This window comes from Salvelinus sp. IW2-2015, unplaced genomic scaffold, assembly GCF_002910315.2.
Source record: "Salvelinus sp. IW2-2015 unplaced genomic scaffold, ASM291031v2 Un_scaffold2182, whole genome shotgun sequence".
Classification (NCBI taxonomy): Eukaryota; Metazoa; Chordata; class Actinopteri; order Salmoniformes; family Salmonidae; genus Salvelinus; species Salvelinus sp. IW2-2015.
The window spans coordinates 88,649-111,114 of record NW_019943512.1 but is presented as its reverse complement, the minus strand read 5'-3'; the positions used below and the strand labels follow the sequence as shown (position 1 = coordinate 111,114).

At 46.3% G+C, this 22,466-nt stretch overlaps 1 protein-coding gene across 1 annotated transcript in view; it reads right to left on the bottom strand.

Moving 5' to 3' along the window:
- The window catches only part of LOC112073188 (copper-transporting ATPase 1-like), a 42,162-nt gene that overhangs the window by 11,547 nt on the left and 8,149 nt on the right, over window positions 1-22,466 (bottom strand). Inside the window, 8 exon segments of the mRNA XM_070440065.1 lie at window positions 6,621-6,712; window positions 7,028-7,261; window positions 13,333-13,555; window positions 14,059-14,135; window positions 14,303-14,459; window positions 15,594-15,756; window positions 16,223-16,411; window positions 16,810-17,682. Of these exon segments, the coding sequence (XP_070296166.1) occupies window positions 6,621-6,712; window positions 7,028-7,261; window positions 13,333-13,555; window positions 14,059-14,135; window positions 14,303-14,459; window positions 15,594-15,756; window positions 16,223-16,411; window positions 16,810-17,682 (2,008 nt within the window).

The following is a 22,466-nucleotide window of genomic DNA, read 5'->3' as shown; positions in this document are numbered from 1 at the left end:
GTTCTGCATGGTTCTAAGTGAAGCAGCAAGCGACTGCTACGCTCAGGACTATCCAATTCCTCCTATAATCTCTAAGGCAGCAGTGGTTTTGTTCAGTAAAGAGCCAGAAAAACACCGGAGCTACTTCCGTCCTACTATCGCTCAGAGCGCGAGACTAAGCGTTGTCTTGTAGTTTAGAGACTCGCGCAGTAGAAGCACGCCAAAGGTTACGTCTCCCATATGTGTCGCCAGTGGCTTGCACCACGTAATTCTTCAGTGGACGGAAAGCCGATCATAAGGCACTTGATTGTTTTTGGGATTTTTAGAGAGTTCATCGAGTCAACTACCTACTCCTTAGTATGGATCTCATAAGATCAGACGTGGCTGCATAATTGCCTCAAGGATCGCCGCCTAATCTCAGGGAAGTCCCAGAAACGGTTTTTGTTAAGAGCAGAAACCACCGGCTATCCAATCCTAGCTATTCCTCTCATGAAGGACACAGAAGCCTCGCACGCTGTTATGGTAGCCGTCTTGTAAGAGATAGGGCAGAGTAAACTTAACTCCTTACCTCTGGCTCACAGGTCTGGACTTCGTCACATTTCACAGCAGCACGTTGGAAATGGTAACCTCGACTGTACCTTTGCCACGAGTACTACCAGTATTTAGCCACCTCCTTCACAAATATCCTTGCATCCAATAGTCCCCCAGTACTCGCACCCCGTTGATATTACTCCGGGTACAGATAAACGCGTTGGCGCCAGCCATACACTGTCATTGGTAGCAGAGTCTTAGCTGTAAATGCTGTTCTGTAGAGCATGTCGAGAGACAACACATCCCATGATGGGCCTATGCCAGAATTTCCTGTATATCTCGATTAGTCCCACGTGAGGTGAGATGTACGCAGCGTACCACCAGAAACCTTTGTAACTATATTAGAGATGGTTGCTACATTGTCAGATCGCACACGCGGACGTGAGCATTGAACCACGCGCTTTAGAAGATTCGGAGGTACTTATTGGAGCACATCAGGGCATCTAGGGTCCTCATGGGAGTGCCTGATGTGGGAGTTCAATATCTCGTGAAGCTTGCATGTGATAAGATAAACACGAGGGATACAGAGATACGCTCTCGGTATCGCTTTGTATACATTCAGGGGTGGTGTGTAGTCATATGTTGTACCATCTTAGTGTCATAGGCACCTTGGTGAGGCATGGACGCCTTGGAGGAATCGGGTATACGAGAGTAGATTAGCCTCCATACTGGCCTCGGGTTGCTTGGGTAACTGAGCTCTTTTGGGAGGTTGGAGCTTTCTTGCATAGCTGTCATGTGCTTCTGGCTGAAGTGATGAGTGACAGATCAGTATGACAGGAGGGATAGCTATATTGGTATACATTAGGAGAAATCGTTTGTGTGTACACATGAATACGTAACTTATCGCACATCTATAAGAGTACGCTCAATATTAGCTCCAGAGAACCGGGCAATATTTGTACTATTTAATAGGTTCTCTGTGCAAAGACTTTAGAAGCGCCTATGGTTGCATGAAACTGGCTCTAAGGTTAGTCATGCTGTCATTTTCAAAGATCGGGATCGAATGCGCTAGTAATTTTTACTTGTAGTAGGTTTGTAACCCGTTCGACGCATTGTGATGATGATGTTGGAGGTGAATTGGAGCAGTTAATGAGGGGCAAAGCTTTATGGGCAGAAGCAATGGCGTTATTGCAGAGTCATGCTTAACTTCTAGAGCATGAAGTCGCTCTCTTCTGTAACGGTTCTTTTGACACTAGGTTTAAATCATTATGTTATGATCACTATTAATCTAAGACCAGTAGTATAAGAGGTCCGATACGAACCTGATTTATGGCAGAGTTGTGCCTACGAAATCTATAACCCGAGCACGATAGACAGCCCTCGTTGGATTTCTATGTGAGACTTAGATATGATTTAAGGTCCAGTAACTGTTATGTTACGGCGATCTTAAGAGGATGTACGAAAAGTTTGCAATGCTTCTAGAAGATTTACTATGGACGTACCAGGTTCTTAGACCCCGTGTTGGATACTAGCACACTAATTGAATTCGTGCAGACAGGAGCTGACTTGGCCCTTGGAGGCGGGGCTTCCTAGTTACCTACCAGCTCTCGTCGGGTGGGATTCATATAGTGCCAGATACTATCCACTCGAACTCTTACCGATGATCGACGGTAGTGAGGCAGTCAAGAAGGACTCCAGAGGCGTATATGGGGCTCAGAGGGTCTTCTAGTTGTGAACTAGGATAGTATGCGGCCTAGAGTCTGACCGGAGATAACTAAGTGTAAGCTCCAGGGCGTGGGCATGTGGGTCAAAAGCAGTATAGGATGTAAGATGAGGGTTGACCATTTGTGCCCGACTCCTATCATCGCTGGGAGCAGGATCGCATTTGTGACGCGATCGGAGTATACGAGGACTGTATGCGCTGGATAGCATATGACCATCGGAATGTGTACAGGAGCCTGAAGCATGATCGCAGCATCGATGAGGGGCATACCGACGCCGCAGTCGATCGAGGTACACTAGCGTTGGTTGAGGTAGTTCTTAATCTGGAGTGTGTCGATGCTTGAGCAGTGTCGAGAGACCGAGAGCCCGCCTGTATACCGTATTACTGAGCGAGGTCAGATGGAGATGATGTGCATGATAAAGTCTGAAGGCTTACCTTTCGCACCTGCACTATAGCACTAGGACAACGCTACTATATTTGATTGATATGTGAACGCGCTGGATCGTGTTAGAGAGACTTGGGATACATGGTGATACCTCGCCATCGTATATCTAGAAGCGAATCGTGGATTCTACTATATGTTCAGACTCATGTGGGAAAACTCGTGGATAGTGATTCCTTCACTCTCTATGAAAGATGCTAGGGTATGTTGGGCTCTGGCTAAGTGTTCTCGTCTAATGAGATGGTGTAGTTATAGGTGTGGGATAGCTCCCTCAAGGTCAACGTTAGAAACTGTTGTGTTCTCATCTGACTGTAGCTGGTTATGCTATGTTATTTCTTGTAAGGGAAGTTCCTGTAGTCACACGTTAATGTAGCTCGAGCGTCTGGCTCTCGTGGAAGCTGTCGTCTTAAGTGACCTGGGTGTGGTCATCAAACTCTGTAATGAAGCTCTAAATGTCAACGTCACATTCTGTCTAGACGTGTATGCTTACCTATGTTGTAGAGGCTCAGGTCTCATAGCAGCAAATTCTGATCGTGCATGTTCCTACAATAATCGTTCTCTCTGGACGTATCGATTGTTTAGCTTTGCGTTAGAAGTGTACTCCCTGCTGAGCGGGCTTAATTTGTGTCTACCTGCGTGTAAATAACACTATCACTTGACGTACAGCTGGTCTTGAATGTACCCTGAGTTTACGGTTTTGGGGCTCCGCCTTTGGAACCTCCGGCGGTTCTCTTTATGGCTCAGTTGCCACTGTACACAGAACTGAGATCATCGATGTTCGCGACTATTGGAAGGGATTCGTGGCTCTGGGCAACACACGGTCATGTCTCTGCCTTGTTCCTGGCTAATGCTCTCCCCTGTTCAGTTCAACGACATGAAAGAAACGTGTTCTATGTGTTTTTCTCTGGACGGTCTATTATGGCAAGATTCTTGCCAAGCGATATTTTGGAGGCCAACCGTCAGGTTTACGTACGAGAAGTTTGGAGCCAGGCTCATGGCATCAGTGAATTTAACTGGCCATAATAATGCAACTCCAGATCGAGATAACGTACTCTGCCACTTCGTGAGTGCTACTCGACACGTAGTGACCGATCTTCAGAGGGCAGCTCTTCGTACACCGGATGCCTTAACGTCTCTTTACGTATGCAAGTGATAAACGATCCGCTATTAATTGGAACTAGATAATCTCGCGAGAAATGCGCCTCAGACCATTTGTGCTCGGTGAGCGCTGTTGCGTGGTGGTCAAGATAGGATGTTCAATCTACCGATTCGTGCTCTAACATCTCATCTTCTGTTAGTGTATTTCGACACTATGGATGTTTCTTCGTTGGGTACGCCAAGATGCTGACACCTTGGTGGCTTATCTAAGTGAGTTAGGCTTGCATTTGGTACATAAGGATCATGATTTGTCGCAGTGACTCGCTCGCAATACGGATATCTGAGATGCGTCCTCTCTTCTCCCTGTCCCGTATCCAGTGCGTAAAATCATGTAACATGCACCTGCGACCATATGCCCTTGAGCCGGCACGAGCACATACATGTGCTAGAAACGTGCTAACGTTAACTGGAAAATCACTGACATGTACTCTGAACGCATATTTCGGACCGATAGACAATCGTAACACAATTGTTATCCTGGTGACCAGTCAATGATATAATATCATTAGTCAATGCACTGGGAACTAGAGCCTCCTAACCCATACATCGTATCATAGTGGCGGATACACTCTGGATTCTGGCAATCGCTCCATGCTCTCGCTGTTAGTCAACGACTATTCTCTCTCCTGGACCTCCTCCTCTCGGACATCAGCCTTCCGATGATAGGTCGCTAGCCTACCTGCAATACCCTGACCCATGCTTAGGTCAGTCCATGACACTGTCCTATAATCGGATAGCAGTCGGCCTCCTGGCCTGATTCTAGTAATCGATTATGTTTCCGCTACCTCGCCTGGGTACGATCGATATGTAGCTCTGCGTGCATGGTCCCCTACCGCATTCTCGTCATCACTTGCACAGTTTCGCAGACCGCGCTCTGACCATCGGGGCTTCTGGATCCTCATGATGGCCTTTGTTTTGACTTCTTGTTAGCTCGAACTTGATAGTGGAGATACAAGTATATCCTGATTGCCCACCCTGATGATAGCTCTGATGGAGGCGAAGTATAGGTTCTAGGGAGCAGTTAGCTAATACTAGATGATTTAACTGGTAAAGCACCTTTTTAGGCAGAGGGTGTATTTTTGGCTATATAATAATGTTCCCAATCTTTTAGTGGACGGCTGGCGAAGTAGCTTCCAAGGTGCGTTCTAGACTTCACATACGACGCATCATGTGCTCGAGTAAGTCTCTGCTCGAGACAGTCATTCCTGTCTACACACTGATCATATCGTGAGCGGCAAGTATGGGGAAAGGGCCTTAGAGGGTGCAAATCTGCTTGATGGACGCCGTAAGATGTCGACCTGATACGCTTCCTCGGTGTAAGGGTCAATACCTATGTCTTGACGGGCTCTGCGCATTACTCAAGAGCCGAGATCAGAGAGCAACGTTAGCAACTTGAGCATTTAGCAGAGGTCTCAAAAAGATAACTGCATACAGAGCACTTAAGACTGATTGCAAATGGTAGTATAGCCCAGTCTCTCTGTAGTGCATCTTGTCGCTCCTTTGTCTCACGTTCTTCTGTCCCCGTCAGCTCTTCACGTATCGCGCGTAGCAATGATCAGCATGACTCAATAAGGCAGTACGCTGTGGCATTCAGCGCGTGCCTGCGTCGAGGTCGCCTCTCGCGCCGTGCATCCACAGTGCTGTTGTATCGCGCTGCCCTGTCTCTCTGGGATCCTCAAGGGACTGCCAAGGCAACCTCTGGAACGACATCCGAATGCCACGTCTTGACCACTGGCTCAGCGGTCATGTGTCTCGGTCGAGGGGCGCAGCTCGGGTGCGGCGCTGCAGCAACGCGTGATCCCAGTCTCGGGCTGTCCTCAGATCTCACATTAGGGGTGGGAAGCCGCCACTATGAGCTTGGCACGTGTACGAGACGGTAGCGATGACGGCTACAGGATTAAACATATGAAGCCCCACTGCCTCAGAGTCATATTCAGAGACATACCAGACATAGTCGATCACTAATCAATTACCATATTTCGGATAATAAAATCATTTATTATGGTTTTTGGATACGTTGTGGCTCGACGTGTTTATCAGAACTTCTGTTATACCTCATACGTTAGTCCTCCAATCAGGATTCTCTGCTACCAGGAAGTTCCTCACGCGATAGCTCACTCCTCAGCTACACCTAAAAAGCTGACTAGGATAGGCGCCCTGACTTCTAAACTAGTACGTGGAACTGACGGAGCGAACATATACAGCTCTGGATCACCGGAGTAATCATACGATATGATATTACAACTTCATAGCAGAATACAAGTTCGACTGAATTGAGCCATGACGGCCCGAACTCGGCCCGCCTCGAACAGAGAGTACCTAATATTACGGGCGAACGTTCTCTGTGTTTCGATCTTCATTCAGCAGCCATCAATTTTCTGCGCACGCGTTTCTTAAAATGTTTACCTCTACCAAGCGCCGAACACGAATTCTCTGGTATGTTAATCATCCAATTTTAAGGTTACACTTTCGACTCGCCGTGCGGCTAAGCAACCGAGGCCGTTCTTGACCGGGCGTAATCCACCAATTCAGCCCCAAGGATCGCTAATCTCATGATGCAATATTACTTGTCAGACTACCGCAAGTGTAGCTTCTCTCGATGACGTTTCCTGCACCGGGCATAGTGATAGAGCCTAATCTCAGGGCCAGAAACTGTTTTGTTTAAGAGCAGAAACACCCAGGCTATCCAATTCCTAATCTCAGGGCCAGAAACTGTTTTGTTTAAGAACAGAAACACCCAGGCTATTCAATTCCAGGTCTAGAAACAGGAGATCTTCAGTGAAGTACCTGAGTACAGACATGTCCATGTTGAGAGTGACCACTGTGGCAGCGATGGCCTGGAGGGACATCAGCTTGGACAAAGCTTCTGACGTCTTACTCTGGAGGAGAGAGACAGAGCAGGCTGCAATAGCTATATTAAAGAAAACTTTAGCTATGACACAGACGGATAACTTAGCATTAAAGAGACGTACTCTAGCTACAGAACTAACACCATGCTTTATAGCTACAACTGTTATGTTACTATAAAGACGTAGAAGCATATCTTCTAGAAGATATAGAGGTCCAATACAACTGTTATGTTACTATAAAGACGTAGAAGCATATCTTCTAGAAGATATATAGGTCCAGTACAACTGTTATGTTACTATAAAGACGTAGAAGCATATCTTCTAGAAGATATAGAGGTCCAGTACCTTGGCGATCTGCTCCAGCCAGCGCCCGAGTGAGATGAAGACAAAGAGCAGGGGGGGCGTGTCAAAGAAGGTGATGGGGTTGACCTTTGCCCCCTCTATCATGGCGACCATGAGGATGACCACGGAGTAGGTGAAGGCTACGGAGGTGGCCAGCATGATGAGCACGTCCATGTTGGTTGTTTTGTGTTTCAGGGCCTTGTAGGCATGGGTGTAGAAGTAGCGCCCGCCATAAAACTAATGAGAGGAATGTTAGAGCAGGAAAAATATTCATTTCAGGTTTCATTTGAAAATGTCTTCCACACATGGGTCACAAATGGTGATAATTATCTAAGTAAGTATTGTGTTACTTGAAAGATGGGTGTTGTTTTAAAAATCAGGCTTATTTAGTCTGATGTGACCTATTCTATTCAACAGAATCTTGTTGTTCTACATAATATATTTCTATCTGAATGTTCTATAACCTTGTCTCTCCCTCCCTCCCTGTTAGTCGATATGTCTCTCCCTCCCTCCCTGTTAGTCGATATGCTCTCTGCCTCCCTCCTGTTAGTCCGATATGTCTCTCCTCCCTCCCTCCCTGTTAGTCGATATGTCTTCCCTCCTCCCTCCCTGTTAGTCGATATGTCTCTCCTCCTCCCTGTTAGTCGATATGTCCTCCCTCCTCCTGTCAGTCATATGTTCTCCCTCTCCCTGTCAGTCCGATATGCTCTCCTCCCCTCCTCCCTGTTAGTCGATATGTCTCTCCCTCCTCTCCATATCGTCCCCCCTCCCTGTCAGTCGATATGTTCTCTCCTCCCTCCCTGTTAGTCGATATGTTCTCCCCTCCCTCTCGCTCAGTCGATATGTCTTCTGCCTCCCTCCCTGTTAGTCCATATGTCTCTCTCCTCCCTCCCTGTCAGATCGATATGTCTCTCCCTCCTGTCAGTCGATATGTCTCTCTCTCTCCTCCCTCTCACTCAGTCGATATGTCTCTCCCTCCCTGTCAGTCTATTCCCTCCCTCCCTCCCCTCCCTCGCCTCTCACTAGTCGATATGTCCTCTCCCTCCCTCTCCTGTCAGTCGATATGTCTTCTCCTCTCCTCCCTCCCTGTCAGTCGATATGTCTCTCTCTCCCTGTCAGTCGATATCTCTCCCTCCGCCTCCTCCCTCCCTCCCTGTCAGTCTATATGTCCCCCCTCCCTCCCTCTACTCAACCGTCGATATGTCTCTCCCTCCCTGTCAGTCGATATGTCTCTCTCTCCCTCCCTCTCTTTTAACTAGGGAAAACGTGTCACTTCTCTTGCAACAGAGTCAGGGTATATGCAGCAGTTTGGGCCGCCTGGCTCGTTGCGAACTAATTTGCCAGAATTTTAACGTAATTATGACTTAACATTGAAGGTTGTGCAATGTAACAGCAATATTTAGACTTATGGATGCGACCCGTTAGATAAAATACGGAACGGTTCAGTATTTCACTGAAAGAATAAACGTTTTGTTTTCGAGATGATAGTTTCCGGATTCGACCATATTAATGACCTAAGGCTCGTATTTCTGTGTGTTATTATGTTATAATTAAGTCTATGATTTGATAGAGCAGTCTGACTGAGCGATGGTAGGCAGCAGCAGGCTCGTAAGCATTCATTCAAACAGCACATTTGTGTGTTTTGCCAGCAGCTCTTCGCAATGCTTCAAGCATTAGGCTGGTGTTACTGATGTGAAATGGCTAGCTAGTTAGCAGGGTGCGCGCTAATAGCGTTTCAAACGTCACTCGCTCTGAGACTTGGAGTAGTTGTTCCCCTTGCTCTGCATGGGTAACGCTGCTTCGAGGGTGGCTGTTGTCAATGTGTTCCTGGTTCAAGCCCAGGTAGGAGCGAGGAGGGACGGAAGCTATACTGTTACACTGGCAATACTAAAGTGCCTATAAGAACATCCAATAGTCAAAGGTATATGAAATACAAATCGTATAGAGAGAAATAGTCCTATAATTCCTATAATAACTAGAACCTAAAACTTCTTACTTGGGAATATTGAAGACTCATGTTAAAAGGAACCACCAGCTTTCATATGTTCTCATGTTCTGAGCAAGGAACTTAAACGTTAGCTTTCTTACATGGCACATATTGCACTTTTACTTTCTTCTCCAACACTTTGTTTTTGCATTATTTAAACCAAATTGAACATGTTTCATTATTTATTTGAGGCTAAATTGATTTTATTGATGTATTATGTTAAGTTAAAATAAGTGTTCATTCAGTATTGTTGTAATTGTCATTATTACAAATACTTTATTTTTATTAAATCGGCCGATTAATCGGTATTGGCTTTTTTTGGACCTCCGATAATCGGTATCGGCGTTGAAAAATCATAAACGGTCGACCTCTAGTAAGAATGCTGTTCATTGACTCTAGCTCAGCATTCAACACCATAGTACCCTCCAAGCTCATCATCAAGCTGGAGGCCCTGGGTCTCAACCCCGCTCTGTGCAACTGGGTCCTGGACTTTCTGACGGGCCGCCCCTAGGTGGTGGAGGCAGGAAACAACATCTCCACTTCGCTGATCCTCAACACTGGGGTGTGTACTCAGCCCTCTCTTGTACTCCCTGTTCATCCATGACTGCGTGGCCATGCACGCCTCCAACTGAATCATCAAGTTTGCAGACGACACAACAGTAGTGGGCTTGATTACCAACAATGACGAGACAGCCTACAGGGAGGAGGTGAGGGCACTCGGAGTGTGTTGTTGGGAAAACAACCTCTCACTCAATGTCAACAAAACAAAGGAGATGATCATGGACTTCAGGAAACAGCAGGAGGAGCCCCCCCCCCCCCTTCCCCCCCACCCCCCCCCCCCCCCCCCCCCCCCCCCCCCCCCCCCCCCCCCCCCCCCCCCCCCCCCCCCCCCCCCCCCCCCCCGCCCCCTCCGCCCCCCCCCCCCCCCCCCCCCCCCCCCCCCCTATCCACATCGAAGGGACAGCAGTGGAGAAGGTGGAAGGTTAAGTTCCTGGTCGTACACATCACAGACAAACTGAAATGGTCCACACATACAGACAGTGTGGTGAAGAAAGCGCAACAGTGCCTCTTCAACCTCAGAGGAGGCTGAAGACATTTGGCTTGTTACCCAAAACCTTGACACACTTTTACAGATGCACAATCGAGAGCATCCTGTCGGGCTGTATCACAGCATGGTACGGCAACTGCACCGCCCTCAACCGCAAGGCTCTCCAGAGGGTAGTGAGGTCTGCACAACGCATCACCGGGGGTCCATGACACCTACAGCACTCGATGTCACAGGAAGGCCAAAAAGATCATCAAGGACAACAACCACCCGACCCACTGCCTGTTCACCCCGCTATCATCCAGAAGGCGAAGTCAGTACAGGTGCATCAAAGCAGGGACTGAGAGACTGAAAAACAGCTTCTATCTCAAGGCCATCAGACTGTTAAACAGCCATCACTAACATTGAGTGGCTGGTGCCAACATACTGACCCAAATCTCTAGCCACTTTAATAATTAAAAATTGGATGTAATAAATGTATCACTTGTCACTTTAAACAATGCCACTTTAATAATGTTTACATATCTTACGTTACTCATCACGTGTATATACTGTATTTTATACCATCTCTTGTCTATGCCGCTCGGCCATCGCTCATCCATATACTTACAGTTGAAGTCGGAAGTTTACATAAACTAGTTTTAATGACTCCAACCTAAGTGTTTCAACAATTCCACACATTTCTTGTGAACAAACCATAGTTTTGGCACGTCAGTTAGGACATCTACTTTGTGCATGAGACAAGTCATTTTTCCAACAATTGTTTACAGACAGATTATTTCACTGTATCACAAATCCAGTGGGTCAGAAGTTTACATACACTAAGTTGACTGTGCCTTTAAACAGCTTGGAAAAATACAGAAAATTATGTCATGGCTTTAGATGCTTCTGATAGGCTAATTGACATAATTTGAGTCAATTGGAGTCAAGTCAACTGCACATGGAGACACAACAGTGGTAGGCCTGATCAACGACAAGACAGCCTATAGGGAGGTGGTCAGAGACCTGGCGTTCACATCACCAACAAACTAGAATGGTCCAAACACACCAAGACAGTCGTGAAGAGGGCATGATTTGGCATGGGTCCTGAGATCCTCAAAAGGTTCTACAGCTGCAACATCGAGAGCATCCTGACTGGTTGCATCACTGCCTGGTAYGGCAATTGCTCGGCCTCTGACCGCAAGGCACTACAGAGGGTAGTGCGTACGGCCCAGGACATCACTGGGGCTAAGCTGCCTGCCATCCAGGACCTCTACACCAGGCGGTGTCAGAGGAAGGCCCTAAAAATTGTCAAAGAACCCAGCCACCCCAGTCATAGACTGTTCTCTCTACTACCGCATGGCAAGCGGTACCGGAGTGCCAAGTCTAGGACAAAAAGGCTTCTCAACAGTTTTTACCCCCAAGCCATAAGACTCCTGATTGGTTACCCGGACTATTTGCATTGTGTCCCCCCCAACCCCTCTTTTACGCTGCTGCTACTACTCTCGGTTTATTATATATGCATATTCACTTTAACTATACATTCATGTACATATGTACATACTACCTCAATTGGCCCGACCAACCAGTGCTCCCGCACATTGGCTAACCGGGCTATCTGCATTGTCTCCTGCCACCCACCACCCACCAACCCCTCTTTTACGCTACTGCTACTCTCTGTTCATCATATATGCATAGTCACTTTAACCATATCTACATGTACATACTACCTCAATCAGCCTGACTAACTGGTGTCTGTATGTAGCCTCGCTACTGTATATAGCCTCACTACTGTATATAGCCTCACTACTGTATATAGCCTCTCTACTGTATATAGCCTCTCTACTGTATATAGCCTCTCTACTGTATATAGCCTCTCTACTGTTATTTTTCACTGTCTTTTATACTGTTGTTTTTAATGCTTTACTTACCTATTGTTCACCTAATACCTTTTTTGCACTATTGGTTAGAGCCTGTAAGTAAGCATTTCACTGTAAGGTCTACACCTGTTGTATTCGGCGTGACAAATAAACTTTGATTTGATTAGATTTTTGGAGAAATGTCCTCTGGTCTGATGAAACAAAAATAGAACTGTTTGGCCATAATGACCATCGTAATGTTTGAAGGAAAACGGGGGAGGCTTGCAAGCCGAAGAACACCATCCCAACCATGAAGCACGGGGGTGGCAGCATCATGTTGTGGGGGTGCTTTGCTGCAGGAGGGACTGGTGCACTTCACAAAATAGATGGCATCATGATGGAAAATGATGTGGATATATTGAAGCAACATCTCAAGACATCAGTCAGGAAGTTAAAGCTTGGTCGCAAATGGGTCTTCCAAATGAACAATGACCTCAAGCATACTTCTAAAGTTGTGGCAAAATGGCTTAAGGACAACAAAGTCAAGGTATTGGAGTGGCCATCACAAAGCCCTGACCTCAATCCTATAGAACATTTGTGGGCAGAACTGAAAAAGTGTGTGCGAGCAAGGAGGCCTACAAACCTGACTCAGTTACACCAGCTCTGTCAGGAGGAATGGGCCAAAATTCACCCAACTTATTGTGGGAAGCTTGTGGAAGGCTACCCGAAACGTTTGACCCAAGTTAAACAATTTAACGGCAACGCTACCAAATACTAATTGAGTGTATGTTACCTTCTGACCCACTGGGAATGTGATGAAATAGTCCGATTAATTGGTATCGGCTTTTTTTGGTCCTCCAATTATCGGTTATCGGCCGACCTCTAGTTGGAACGTTGCTGCAGGGACTTGTCTCCATTCAGCCACAAGAGCATTAGTGAGGTCAGGCACTGAGGATGGGCGATTAGGCCTGGCTCGCAGTCGGCATTCCAATTCATCCCAAAAGTGTTCGATGGGGTTGAGGTCAGGGCTCCTTGCAGGCCAGTCAAGTGTTTCCACAATGATCTCGACAAACAAGTTGTTGCTCCTAGATGTTTCCACTTCACAATAACATCASYTMYAGYTSAYCRGGGCAGCTCTAGCAGGGCATACATTTGATGAACTGCCTTGTTGGAAAGGTGGCATCCTATGACGGTGCCACATTGAAAGTCACTGAGCTCTTCAGTAAGGCCATTCTACTGCCAATGTTTGTCTATGGAGATTGCATGGCTGTGTGCTCGATTTTATACAACTGTCAGCAATGGGTGTGGATGAAATCGCCGAATCCACTAATTTGAAGGTGTGTCCACTTACTTTTGTATATACAGTATAGTGTTTCTCTCCCTCTACATCGCCTTCCCTCTGTCTATTTCTCTCTCCCTCTCAGTCTTTCTCTCCTACCTGTACAGGGACACAGAAGAKGAATGAGATCAGGTTCATGATGGAGAGGCCTGGGAGCAGCTGTCTTTCCAGGAACATGGTGGAGTGGTAGTGTTCCCGGTCCTGTGTGGTGGCGTTGTGCTGGTGAGACGTGCTGATCTGGTGGTCTACTATGATCATGTAGATCATCATCCCCATGACTGGGACGCAGAAGATCAGGCTGACCAGGAACGACTTCCTCCATCTGGGAGAAGAGAGAGAGAGGWGGTGGTACGGACATGGAGGCAGACGAGTAACAGAAGAACAGGCTGACCAGGAACGACTTCCTCCATCTGGGAGAAGAGAGAGAGAGGAGGTGGTACGGAAATGGAGGCAGATGAGTAACAGAAGAACAGGCTGACCAGGAACGACTTCCTCCATCTGGGAGAAGAGAGAGGTAGGGAAATGGAAACAGACAGACAGAGACAGACAGTAAGTCAGACACAGACAGAGATAAAGAGTCATCTCGGTTAACCCAGAACTAAAGTATTGTGTAATTGGTCAGATGCTCCATTATGTTCTGGGTCCATATGTGTTAAGAGAAGAGGAGATGAAGAGGAGAAGAGATTAAGAAAAAATAGAAGAGATGAAGAGGAGAAGAGATGAAGAGGAGAAGAGATGAAGAAAAAAGAGAAGAGATGTCTAAATAACCAGTGAGTAAAATCCCAAACAGCCCATTATCCCACACCTCCCATTCCCTTCCATTACTGTGTGATCTCTCTGCTGTGGTCCAGGTGACTGCCTGTGCGATCCCTCTTCACCAGAGATGCCTCGAAACCCAGGTTCTGATAAACAGACAAAATGAATGAACAAATCTGACTAGGCAAACTGATATCCCATTGTCATTTAAAGCAACAACCTGGGGCAGAGGAGAGGATGTTGGATGAACAAACGAATGGGCAAACGAATGGACAAACAAATAAATTAATGATTGAAAAACAAAATGAAGTACCTCTATGAGTTTGATGACGTCTCTCGGTCCCGTCACCTCCGGGTCGTACTTGATGTGGGCTTTGTTGGTTRCCAGGGCAACAGAGGTGTGGACGATACCGTTCTCTTTCATCAGGCTGGACTCTATTTTGTGAACGCAGGAGGCACACGTCATTCCCCTGACCTGGAGAGAGGCGGAGAGGAGAATGTACTGTTAATACACAGTTTAGAGGAAAACACAGCCCTGCACCTTACAGGCTGCTGCCCTATATACATGGAATCACTGGCCACTTTAATAATGTTTACATACTGCTTTACCCATTTCATATGTATATATCGTATTCTATTCTACAGTATTTTAGTCAATGCTACTCTGACATTGCTCATACTAATATTTATATATTTCTTAATTCCATTATTTTACTTTTAGGTTTGTGTGTATTGTTGTGAATTATTAGATGCACTGTTGGAGCCAAGAAAAACAAGCATTTCGCTAAATATGTGTAAACAGGGCTAAAGAGTGTCGCAGCGGTCTGAGGCACTGCATCTCAGTGCTACAGGCGTCACTACAGACCCTGATTCAGCGGTCTGAGGCACTGCATCTCAGTGCTACAGGCGTCATAGACCTTAGCGGCTCAGGACGCTACGTGCTAAGCGATTCAGCGGTCTGAGGCACTGCATCTCAGTGCTACATGCGTCACTACAGACCCCTTGATGTCAGCGCGTCCTGATGCACTGGTCATCTCAGTGCTTCCAGGCTGTATCAGGCTGTATCACAACCGGCAGTGATTGCGATCCCATAGGGTGCGCACAATTGGCCCAGCCTCGTCCGGTTTGGCCATCTATGCAAATTAAGATTGTTCTTAACTGACTTGCCTAGTTAAAATAAAATAAAAAATAAATAAAAAGTGTGCGACCAATACAATTAGATTTGACGAGGACCAGTTAGGATGGTTTTGTAGACATAAAGAGATCTTTGATTATGGAATAGTTAACAGAAGCAGTGCTTATGCCAGTGGAAATATCACCAGCCTTATAACGTCATGATTGTGAGATTCACTCCAGAACACCAAAGAAAGATCACACATTATGGTGTGTGATTAGAATCCAGAACACCATACAGAAGATGACACCATTATGTGGTTTGAATTAGATACAGAACACCAAAACAGAAGACCTCACCATTATGGTGTGTTGATTAGAATCAGAACACCATACAGAAGATGACACCATTATGGTGTGTTGATGAGAATCAGAACACCAACAGAAGACTGACACCATTATGGTGTGTTGATTAGAATCAGAACACTCACCACAATTCCAGGCTTCCATCAGAACCCTCATAGTTCTCCATGACAGAAGCAGTGAAGCCCAACTCTCTGACATACTCTGCTATCTTCAGAGGGTCCATCACCTCAGGGTTATAACGGACCTCAGCCTTACTAGCCATCAGGGCCACCAGCACAGAGTAGATACCTGCACAGAACAACGCAGGACAATGTTAGACAAATGGAACATTTTATTCACCTTCCTACCAATCTGATACATGAGTTTGATGCTCAGTGGAGACAACAGTTAATATATACAAGTGATAAATGCCTTTAAAAAATGCCAGGGGTTTCATGACCAGGTAAAAGTACAAAGTCTTCATAACATCCTAAATACGTTCCACATTCCTCCTACAGTATGTTACTTAAAAACAGCCATCGTAAATCTTAAAGTGACACAGTTTACAACTGTTTATGACACGTTTGTCCCAGAAAGACAGATAGCTACTGTAAAGAACGAGTGTCCCTAATACAACTACACCATAGTTCCCATCAGTAGTTAGTACCAAGTTGTGTTTATTACCAAATAAAACAGACTGAAACAGGGAGTAAAATATTTGCAAAAAACATCATGCCCTAATGAACATAACCCTGATTCTCACATCTCCTCTCACCGTGTTTATTCCTCAGGTTCCTCTCGATGTTGGCCACACAGGACGCACAGGTCATTCCACCAATCTGGATGAAGCATTTAGCGAGGGTGTCCGGGGGCTCCTTAACACCCTGTGCTGCGTCCAGCTCAGGGGACAGGGAGCAGGACGAGGGGGGACTGATAACTGGGACGGTCAACAGGGAGTTGGTTTCTAAAAGGACAACATAGCAACAATGAGTTTCATAACCATTTCAATTTCTCATTCTGCTTTCTATGGCTGTTCTCCAGCTACTGTTCTGGAAAGTTTCCATGAGTTACAAACAGAGATATTACAAACAGAGAGATTCATTTGTTTCGCTTCACAGCTAGAGATATTATTACAAACAGAGACATTCATTTGTTCCCTTCACAGCTAGAGATATTATTAGGGGTTGTGTTACTAAACTCCGGAAACTTCACCGAAGACAGAAATTCCTGTTGTAGGATTCCTAGAATCAGGAGGGAATCCTCCAACCAGRATCTCTGAAAAACCTGGGAACATATGGAATGTTTACTGAAATTTGAAACCCTAGTTGAGGATAAAAGAATACAATCCGCCCATCAACTCACCAGGCAGGAAGGCATCAAATCCCATGTCCTCTATGGCCTCCCTGAGCTCTTCTGGTTGGGTGAGGAGAGGGTCGTACTCAAACACCCCTCTGTGATTGGCCAGAGACACCTTGGCTGACCGCAACCCCTTCCTCTGAGACAGCATCCCCTCGATGGACTGAACACAGGACCCACAGGTCATTCCCTCTATATGGATTAGGGCCGTGGCCGTCAGAGGCTGGCCGTAGCAGGGCTGGGTGGAGGAGAGGCCGGCCGTGGCCGTCAGAGGCTGGCTGTAGCAGGGCTGGGTGGAGGAGAGGCCGGCCGTGGCCGTCAGAGGCTGGCCGTAGCAGGGCTGGGTGGARGAGAGGCCGGCCTGTGACGACGGTGGTGGTGGTGGTGAAGGTATAGGTGTGGTGGATGTAGGGCTAACACCTCCAGAGCTAGCGCTCCAGGGTTGGGTTTTAAACGTCCCTGGTGGCAGGGCCTCGATGGCTTGCTGTAGCCCAGACACAGTCACCCTCCCTGGGTTGTAGTGGATGGAGGCACTCTCTCTCTCCAACAATACCTCTATGGAGGTCACCCCAGCCATCTTGGAGATGTTATCCTGGATGTTTACCACACAGGAGCGGCAGTGCATGCCCGTCACCCTGAGGGTAGTCTGGGCCGAGTCTGTGGACGCCTCAGAATCCTTGGTGGAAGTATCCACCGGCGCTGTGGGTAATGAGGCAGCGCTTAGCAACCGTACCATCTCGCTGACGGACAGCTGCAGGGGGCRGGACTTGGACTTGGGCTTGGCCTTGAAGCCGGCCTTGGCGATCTGGGTGATGATGTCGTCGATGGTGATGAGGTATGGCAGGTAGAGAACCGTGGCCTCCTGGGAGTCTAGAACCACTGGGTGGAGAAGACACAGGGGAAACATTTCTAATCTCCAACAATCCTAGTATCACAGAGCGGTGAGGACAGACTAACAGGAGATTCTGAGTTTGTTTCAAGATTATTTCTGACTACAGGTTAATGTTAAGTGAGAATGCTAGACTACTACAACCTCCCATAATCATTCATTGCTATAGAATGCCAAGTCAGTTACAGGTCCAGTGGATTAAAAAAAACATGTTTTTCTTGTGATTTATACAGTCTGAAGTTTACATACACCTTAGCCAAATACATTTAAAAACTCAGTTTCACAATTACTGACATTTAATCCTAGTAAAAATTCCCTGTGTTAGGTCAGTTAAAATAAAGTGGTGATCCTAAGAATGTGAAATGTCAGAATAATAGTAGAGAGTGATTTATTTCAGCTTTTATTTCTTTCATCACATTCCCAGTGGGTCAGAAGTTTACATACACTCAATTAGTATTTGGTAGCATTGCCTTTAAATTGTTTAACTTGGGTCAAACGTTTCGGGTAGCCTTCCACAAGCTTCCCACAATAAGTTGGGTGAATTTTGGCCCATTCCTCCTGACAGAGCTGATGTAACTGAGTCAGGTTTGTAGGCCTCCTTGCTCGCACACACTTTTTCAGTTCTGCCCACAAATATTCTATTGGGATAGAGGTCAGGGCGTTGAGATAGCCACTCCAATACCTTGACTTTTGTTGTCCTTAAGCCATTTTGCCACAACTTTAGAAGTATGCTTAGGGTCATTGCCCATTTGGAGACCCATTTGCAACCAAGCTTTAACTTCCTGACTGATGTCTTGAGATGTTGCTTCAATATATACCACATAATTTTTCTTCCTCACAATGCCATCTATTTTGTGAAGTGCACCAGTCCTCCTGCAGCAAAGCACCCCCACAACATGGTGCAGCCACCCCCGTGCTTCACGAGGGATGGTGTTCTTCAGCTTGCAAGCATCCCCTTTTTCCTCTAAACATAACGATGGTCATTTATGGCCAAACAGTTCTTTTTGTTCATTTAATCCAGAGACATTTCAGACAATTTCTGCATAAGTAACCTTTGTCCCATGTGAGTTGCAAACGTAGTCTGGCTTTTTAATGGCCGTTTTGGAGCAGTGGCTTCTTCCTTGCTGAGCGGGCCTTTAAGGTTTATGTCGATATAGGACTCGTTTTACTGTGGAAATACATACTTTTGTACCCGTTCCTCCAGAATCTTCCCATACTGCCTTTGCTGTGTTGTCTGGGATTGATTTGCACTTTTCGCACCAAAGTACGTTCATCTCTAGGAGACAGAGGTGAGCCCGGCTCTGCACAATCAAATCAATTGCGGTCGTACTCCCTTTAGTAAATATTGATAACCATTGACACAGCCTCTGCCTTGTGTTACGGTGTTCGGAGTTTGGCTGTAATTATGTTTCAGCTTCAGCAACACGGCCATAAACACTGATTGATGTCAGTGGTGGTCGTGCAGCAGGGGGAGAAGACAACGGAAGCAGTCACACGATACTGGAAGTTTACTATGTTGTAGACGAGCAGTCTGACCCGGCCGCACGAACAAATCAATTCATGGTGACTCACTCTAGCCATTCTATTTGTGTTGTAATTATTTTAATTCAATTACTCATGTAATTAAAATGAGCACCACGACTACTACTAACGGTGCACTATTAGTGTTGACTTAGATTAAAGAACACATGGTTGATGTGTTACACATGTAAATATGCGTTTGAACATTACAAACCAATCGAAAGAGCAGACAACTTTTTTTTTCAGGCGCTCACCTCCCTACTGCCTTGGTTCAGGCGCTCACCCTCTCTACTGGCCCTGGTTTCAGCTCTCTATCCCTACTGCCCTGGTTTCCGTCTCTATCCCCCTACTGCCCTGGTTTCCGTCTCTATCCCCTACTGCCCTGGTTTCCGTCTCTATCCCCTACTGCCCTGGTTTCCGCTCTATCCTCCTACCTGCCCTGGTTTCCGTCTCTATCCCCTACTGCCCTGGTTTCGGCTCCATCCCCCACTGCCCTGGTTTCTAGGCTCTCTATCCCCCTACTGCCCTGGTTTCAGGCCTCATCCCTACTGCCCTGGTTTCAGGCTCTATCCCCTACTGCCCTGGTTTCAGGCTCCATCCCCCACTGCCCTGGTTCAGGCTCCATCCCCAGCCATATTTTCAACACCATGGTCAGAAGGGAGTTCTTCAGTGAGATGGTGGGTGGAAGGCTGTCCAATGATGCTCGAATCAGCAGCCCTGCTGCCTCTCAAGATGATCGGGATCACAGATGTGCAGGGAAGGAGCTCTGGAGGTAAACAGACTAGCGGCACCTGGCTTGGGTGTGAGAGAGGGAAGATCCGCGTCGCCTAACTGGTGTCGGGCTTCCTTGTGTTAGTTGAGGATGGACGCTCACCTTATTACAGTGCTGAATTTCTCGATTATTCTAACTCCCCCTACGGCCCCCTACTTGGCTCCGGTTCCCTAGCGCCTCATCTTGGAGATGTCCGCTCGCTTAGCGTGATCGCCTACGGGTTCATCTCTATAGCTATAACGGAACACTCTACTCTCCTCCATCTTCCGGCTTAGTCCTGCCCGCGTCGCCTGCGAGGGCTCATCATCACGGCCGTATATCACTTGGTCCGTCTAAGATGCTACGCTTCACTCTCCACCCTTAACTAGCACTCCCTGCTTCCATGGCTTTGTGAGCCCCCTATCTGCCCCGTTCAGGCTCTAATCCCTATTTTTCTCTCTCTGCCCGTCAGGCTCCATCCCCTACTTGGCCGTGCAGGCTCCATCCCCTAACTGCTCCTATGGCTCACCCTATGCCCGTCAGGCTCCATCCCCCTACTGCCCGTCAGGCTCCATCCCCCTACTGCCTTGGTGGCCATGAGTAAGGCACTTTGCCACCTAACTGCTTCAAGGGCAAGGCTGACCCTGTTCTGCTCCAAGCCTGTTCTGTGTTTGGTATGTCCTTGGGTTGTGTACGGTGCCAACTTTTTCCATTTAAAAATGGAGGCCACTGTGTTTTTGGGGGCCTTCAATGCTGCAAAAATGTTTTGGTACCCTTCTCAAGATCTGTGCCTCTACATAATCCTGTCTCTACGGACAATTCATTCGACCTCATGGCTTGGTTTTGGCTTTGACATGCACTGTCAACTGTGGGACCTTATATAAACAAAATGTTTAATCTATTTTGAATTCAGGCTGTAACAACAAAATGTGGGWTAAGTCAAGGGGTATGAATACTTTCTGAAKGCGCTGTMAATACTAGCGTTGCTAAAAGYAGCTACAAGCAATGTTCCCTCTAATGTTTTTCATCACTGAGCAAATTTCAGCACTGCTGAGCACAAACCTGAACTAGGTGAAAATGATGTGCAACTTCTGGCACTGTGAACACTGAGGCTGTACCTGCTTAAATTTCTGGGAAGGGGGTTCTGCTAGCGGAACACCTGACAGAAATCTCATAATTAAAACTCCTCAAAACATACAAGTATTATACACCATTTTAAAAGATAAACTTCTTGTTAATCCAACCACAGTGTCCGATTTCAAAAAGGCTTTACGGCGAAAGCACACCATGCGATTATGTTAGGACAGCGCCTAGCCACAAAACCATACATACATTTTCCAGCCAAGGAGGTGTGTCACAAGTCAGAAATAGCGTTAAAATTAATCACTAACCTTTGATGATCTTCATCTGGTGGCACTCCCATGACTCCATGTTACACAATAAATGTTTGTTTTGTTCAATAAAGTTAATCTTTATGTCCAAAAACCTCATTTGAAATTGGCGTGTTATGTTCAGAAATGCATTGTCTCAAACAAACATCCGGTGAAATTGCAGAGCCACATAAATTACAGAAATACATATCATAAATATTGATGAAAGACACAAGTGTTATACATAGGATTAAAGATAAACCTCTTGTTAATCCAGGCGCTGTGTTCGATTTCAAAAAGGCTTTATGGCGAAAGCACACCATGCGATTATGTTAGGTCAGCGCCTAGCCACAGAAAATCATACAGCCATTTTCCAGCCAAGGAGAGGTGTCACAAAAGTCAGAAATAGCGTTAAAATTAATCACTTACCTTTGATGATCTTCATCTGATGGCACTCCCAGGTCTCCATGTTAGACAATAAATGTTCGTTTTGTTCGATAAAGTTCATCTTTATATCCAAATACCTCCTTTTTGTTTGCACGTTTAGTCCATGGATAGGGGGCAGCATTGGGGTTTGGATGAAAAGTGTGCCCAGAGAAACACTGTTACTCAGGCCCAGAAGCTAGAATATGCATATAACTAGTAGATTTGGTAGAAAACACTCAAGTTTCCAAAACTGTTACAATAATGTCTGTGAGTATAACAGAACTCATATGGCAGGTGAAAACTGAGAAAAATCCAACCAGGAAGTGGGAATTCTGAGGTTTGTAGTTTCAAGTGAATGCCTATCGAATATCCAGTGTCTGTGGGGTCAATTGCACTTCCCAAGGCTTAAGTAGATGTCAACAGTCTTTAGAAGTTTGTTTCAGGCTTCTATTGTGAAGGGGAGAGAATAAGAGCACTCAAAGCAAGTGGCTCAGCTGAAAGCCATGAGTTGTTTGTGGGGTGCGTGCGACGTTCGTTCCCTTTCCTTTCTAATAACGGTATTGTCCGGTTGAAACTTATTGAATATTTATGATAAAAACACCCTAAGGATTGATTAGGAACATCGTTGACATGTTCTACGAACTTTAATGGAACTTTTTTTACTTTTCGTCTGGATGTGGTGCCCGTGCTTTGTGATTTGGATTAC